The 6,149-nt window shown below is 34.2% G+C and overlaps 1 protein-coding gene across 1 annotated transcript; it reads left to right on the forward strand.

Moving 5' to 3' along the window:
• The first annotated feature begins 330 nt into the window (after positions 1-330).
• On the forward strand, positions 331-1,619 carry LOC111381766 (F-box/kelch-repeat protein At3g23880-like). The gene has a single exon (XM_023005590.1). It carries the CDS (start codon positions 399-401, stop codon positions 1,509-1,511), a length of 1,113 nt encoding a protein of 370 aa, XP_022861358.1. The 5' UTR covers positions 331-398; the 3' UTR covers positions 1,512-1,619.
• Positions 1,620-6,149: the final 4,530 nt, after the last annotated feature.

The raw sequence follows: 6,149 nt of genomic DNA on the forward strand, positions 1-6,149 counted from the left end.
TGGCCCAAATTCCCCAGAATATAAACGACGATGCCACAAATTCCCAGATCTCTGAATCCGTCGGATTTTCTTCTAGATCTCAATACTATCCTCCTCTTTCCCTGTCAACAGGACGGATCTTCTCCCTGCTAGGTCTCAATACTACCCTCCTCTCTTTCTCAATTCTCAACTTTCAAGCTTCGTCCCGATTCGTCTTGTACTAACATGTCAGAGCCTGTTTATGTTTATTCTATTCTATGTCTTTCTATATTATTAATTTGATTCGATTAGAAATTTCTTTTTACTGTATTTTGATTGCCTAATTATTTCTGTTATTTTTATGTAACCAATCGGGTCTATATGATTTGCACTCTCTTCAATTTAGATAAATTGCGTTGGGTGTTGGGAAATCTGGAAAAATGGACAATTTTGGTTACATTCCTGAAGACATAATTATCAATATCTTCTTAAGGTTGCCCGTGAAAACTCTGTTGCGATTCAAGTGCGTTTGCAAATCATGGTGTTCCATCATTGCGAGCTGCAGTTTTATTTATGAGCATTTGGATATGGCACTTGCAGACAGCAGAAAAGCTCGTCTTCTCGTCATGCATCGCTCATCAGAAACCAGCGAATTCTTCTTGTTCCCCAATGACCAACTAATGACACCAACACATTTAACAATTCATACAAAGTTTCCTCCTTATTTAAGAATTATGGGACCCTGCCATGGTCTGTTATGTCTTTCAAATGACGACAATTCAGAGTTATGCCTGTGGAATCCAGCAACTAGAGAAATCAAATATATACCAGAATCCCCAATTCCTATTCCAAGCGAAGTTGATGAGTATGAATTTGCTGAATTCGGGTTTGGTTTTGACTGTAAGACTAGAGATTATAAGGTGGTCAAATTGCTAAAGAAACATTGTGAAGATCGAGACAATGACTATCATGTTGAACTATATACCTTGAGTACAAATTCTTGGAGAAAAATTGATGTCATCGTGCCATCTCGTCTGTTTCCGTATATTGTGATGTATTCTTGTACGACCTACATGAATGGAACTTTTTATTGGTGGGCGGAGACAGTAATTGTTTGTTTTGACATGAGCAACGAGCAATTTGGGATGATTCACTTGCCTAAAGTAGATTTTCCACTTAACGAAGAAGCGAAATACAATTGTTTCACGGAATATAATGGGTTGTTGGCGGTGATTTTTTGTTTTCAAAATGAAAATGACACATGGTCTGAACTGTGGTCGATGAATGGACATGGCATGACAGTTAATTGGACCAAGCAATTTTCGATTGGATGGTTAGAAGGATGGTGGAGGCCAATAGGGAGTTATAAGAATAATAGAATTCTTTTCGTAAGTGGATACCTTGGGGGGAACGATATGATAATCCCTTATGATCACGAAGCAAGAAGTTTGCTAATTGCTCTTCCAATTAACCCTGAGTTATTGGACAGTACCTGTTCAGAAACAGTTGTTGCATATTACACTGAAAGCTTAGTTTCCCTGGGAGATGGATGAAAATAAATTTATGCAAGCTCCAAACTTCCAAGGTAGTGTAATTTCAATATTATCAAGTATTTATAGTGGTCAATAATCATCAGTATATTTTGCTACTTTTCGAAGCTTAATTATATTGTGATAGAATCTATTTTGAGTATTTTCAGAGATTAACTGCAGCTTCAATAAAGCCAATTCTCTTATCTTGTCGCCAAAATTTCAGTCTTCATGTTTTCCAAGTCGGAAAATGGCATCTTATTACTACTCTTCTCAAAACTTTGACGCCATGCTTATGAATCGAATGGGTATAGGATTGTTTTGACAAGTTCCTTTACTACAATGTCCTACGTCAAGTATAGGAATAAATTCTAAAAAAATGATCCATTACATGTTTACTTAGTATAGTAGTTTCATGCATGGTACACGAAATAAGAAATTTCTTCTCTAACTCTATGAGACGAAGATCGAGCAATTTTATGATGAGAGTACATACAAAAAAGTTTGTTTTACTGTAAATGTTTCATAATACCAATCCAGATCCAAAAGATAATTAAAAAAACAAAATAGAAAATTAACACATTTATTTTTTCACCATTTGCATTCTACTTCAACCAAATAGTTAGTCCCTACTTTTAAAATTAGAACTCATGATTACTAATTGAAACTAATAACTTTGGCAAACAAAATTCTTTTTTTTTTTTTATTTTTTGGAAAAAACTTAATTACTTAAAAGTTCAGTCATAAATAAAAATTTTAAGCTTGGCCAAACTTGCACAAAAATCATAAGACTAAAATGTTAAAGTAAAAAAGGAAATACCTCTAAGAGATTAAGGTAATTGATAAGTGCATTTTGTATACTTATTTGGATCATACTAAGAAGCTTTTATGTCATGAAAGTGTTGACTTTTACTTAACTTGGGTTAAATTTTGTTTATTTTAGTGATGAATCCGTTTCTAAGCAATTGGAAGAGAAAAATGGCGAAATCCAAAGTATAAGGACTAAATTGCATTCGGACCACAAAATAAAGATTAAAGACTTTACAGGTTCAATTGGCCGCAATTAGAAGTTGAAAGGTTGAAATTGCAAGAGAAGATTTAAAAGATTCAAGAATTGAATTCGAGAACTAAAATGTAACATTTGAAAGTTGTTATATTGGCCGGCCATGAAATTCTAATATTGAGGCTTGAAGAGATGCTTGAGTGACTACCCGTGTTTTGCTTGGAGCTACAACCAGAACTTTAATTCAACAAGGAAACTTTCTCCTGGACTCAAATTCACTTTATTATTTGTTAACGAACCATACACGTCCGATTGTTTTAGTTCGAAAGATAATTTTGCATAATAGTAATGACTTAGGGCATGATCATAATATTACTAACGACCCGCAATATGATTATTCTAATGTACTTATAGTGAAGATACAGAAATGGATAAGTTTTTTAGTAACAAATTATATTCCAAATACATCTTTTGAATTAATTTCTTTTACAATTAAATTTAAGATTTTAAAATGAGAAAAGAATTGTATTCATTGTTAAGTTAAGATTTGATTATGCCAAAGTTAGAACTAGAAATATTAATAGCAAACAAGACCTAAAAATCTACTAGATCTGACTCACGTCAATTTGGATTGGGTCATTTTATGCTCAAAAAATTCAAGGGTAAAATATTCATGAAATTGACAACCCGAATTAACTTGACTGGGCTTCTGGATAACGTTGGGTCAATTCTCGAACGCAAATCTTTCCCTACTCGACTCCACTCGTAGTTTATTTCACTAGTGAAACCATATGTGCAAAAGTGATTTTTTGTTTTTTCGCGATCATGTCATCATGCTGAGCACTATTCTTATGTTACATTCCTTGCTCAGAAGTAATTGCATACAACAATCATAGTTTTTGAGGAATGCACCACAACTTTCAACAATATTGATATTGTCTGCATGGAAGAAAAATAATGTGCTGTTGTACTGGAAATAATATTCGGTGCTGTTGCACAAAAGAAAATAAATAACAGGAGAAAAATTGAGAACACTTGGTATTGAATTGATACACTTTATTCATTATTCCATAGCCTTTATATAGGCAATTACACTAACTGATAAAAGCATAAAATCAGCCACTCCACAACGTGCAAAGCTAATTTACCTAAAGATCATGTAAAAGCAGAACAATATGCCTTTTACTAAGGACACTTACATAACTGTTAAACCTCTAAAAACAAATTCCATTTTATTAGGACGCAACATTAATTATGAAGACTTGGTTATATATGACATGTTGAATGACCATAGTTTAACGCCCTCTCTTAAACTGATGTATGCAAATATCAGTTTAGTTTGAGAACACCAATCTGTAATTTCCTCCATTAAGCAACTCCAGCTTCCTTTGAAGGGCAAACTCCAAGCATTCTCCTAAGCTTTTCAAATACAACTTGCTTGAGTGGTTTTGTTAGTATATCAGCCACTTGATTTTCACTTTCACAAAATACCAAATCAATTATACCATCATTCCAAAGATTGCGCAAAAAATGGTATCTAACATCCATGTGTTTGCTCCTTCCATGAAAAACTGGATTCTTTGAAATCTTGATTCCTAAAACATTGTCACAAAAGATAGTTGTTGCTCGTGTCGTTGATGATGAAGTGTTTCAAGCAGTCTTCTCAACCAAACAACTTGACATGATGATAAAGCTGCTGCAACAAATTCAGCTTCTGTAGATGACAATGTTACTATCTATTGCTTCTTTGATAACCAGAATACAGCTCCAGAACTCATCGTAAAAACAAATCCTGATGTAATATTTCTATCTTCAAGGTCTCCAGCATAGTCACTGTCAGAAAAACTAAACAAAATCCCCTTTACTTATGCCTTATACAAAACACCAAAATCAGAAGTGCCTTTAAGATAACGAAAAATCCTGTTAGCAGCCAACCAATGATTCTCACTAGGGTTCTTCGTGTATCGACTGATTAAACTAACACCATGCATGATGTCAAGTCTTGTTGATGTTATATACATCAAACTACCCACTATCTGTTTGTAAATATTATCATCTATCTTTTTTGCTCCATCATCTCTCATCAACTTTATGCCACACTCTGTCGGAGTACAAGCTGTGTTGCAATCTTGCATTTTGAACCTTTTTAAAACCTCAAGCAACTTTTTTTTGTTTTTTGCTTTTGTGAAATAAATGCACCAATAGATGATTGCACGAATTCTATCCCAAGGAAATAATGCATCAAACCTAAATCTGTCAATTCAAATTCAGTCACGTGTTTTTCTTAGAAACATCAATCATAATATCATCATCACTAGTATGGATCAGATCATCAACATATAAACAAACAACAAGTAATTTACCATTACTTCCCAGCTTGGTATAAAGTGTGTGCTCATGAGGACATCTACAAAAACCTTCTCTAGTAAAGTAAACATCAATACGAGTATGCCAAGCTCTAGGTGCTTATTTTAGTACATATAATGCTTTTTTTAATTTGTATACCTTATTCTCGTTGCCTTGTTTCACATATCCAAGGGGTTGGTCAACATACACTTCTTCTTTCAATTCACCATGTAAGAATGCCGACTTCACATCTAGCTGATAAATCTTCTATGAAATCTTGGCAGCCATGGATAGAATCATCCGAATGGTGTCTAATCTTGCAACTGGAGCGAACACTTCTTTGTAATCAATGCCAAATTCTTACTTTTGCCCTTTCATGACTAAACGGGCGTTGTACTTGTCGATCACCTTTTTTCTTGAGTTTTGTTTTGTAAATCCATTTCATACCAATGGATTTATGCTCTTTTGGAAGTTCTGACAGTTCCCAGGTATTGTTCTTTTCAATTGATTTAATCTCTTCATTCATTGCTTTTCGCCATTTTGGTTTTTTTGACAACATCTTGGAATGTGAGAAGATCACAATCTAAAAACAAGGCAAAATGAGCAATTTGATCATCATCAGACAAATCACTTCCACTTACATAGTCCATCATCCAAGATGGTCGCTTCCTCAATCGTGGCTAATTATTGATGGAATCATCTGTGGACTGATTTTCACCAATGGATTGTATTTGATGATCAATCTCATTGATTGTTTGTGAAGATGGCATATGTGATTCTGTTTTTTCTTCATCTTCATCTCCAACAAAAGTGGTTGCAATTTGCTCCTGCCTTGCACCATCTTTAGTTCAATTCTATGTATCATTTTTGTCAAAAATGACGTCCCTACTAATCACAATCTTGTTAGTGAGTGGATTGAATAATTTATATGCTTTAAATGCTTCACTAATACCAAGAAATACACATTTTCACCCTTATCATCAGGTTTCTTCCTTTTCTCATTTGGAATACATGCATAAGCTACGTAAATCGAAGACTCTAAAGCGATCTATTACTGGTTTTCGCCCACTCCTAGCCTCCTCCGGTGTCATGTGTTGAATGGAAAAGGTAGAACTTTTGTTCAACACATGAATGTTCCAGTTTACTACCTCCAGCCAAAACTTTTTGGAATTCTCCCCCTTGCCAGCAAGCTTCTCATCATGTTGAGAATGGTTTAATTTTTCCTTTTTGATACACCATTCTGTTGCAGTGTATAAATAGGTATAAGTTCTCCTCGTATGCCTTGATTATTACAAAAATGCTCAAATTCTTTT

This window comes from Olea europaea, unplaced genomic scaffold, assembly GCF_002742605.1.
Source record: "Olea europaea var. sylvestris unplaced genomic scaffold, O_europaea_v1 scaffold2368, whole genome shotgun sequence".
Classification (NCBI taxonomy): Eukaryota; Viridiplantae; Streptophyta; class Magnoliopsida; order Lamiales; family Oleaceae; genus Olea; species Olea europaea.

Bases quoted from the DNA above. Each gene is read 5' to 3' on its own strand.
- LOC111381766 (XM_023005590.1), top strand. From the start codon at position 399: ATGGACAATTTTGGTTACATTCCTGAAGACATAATTATCAATATCTTC.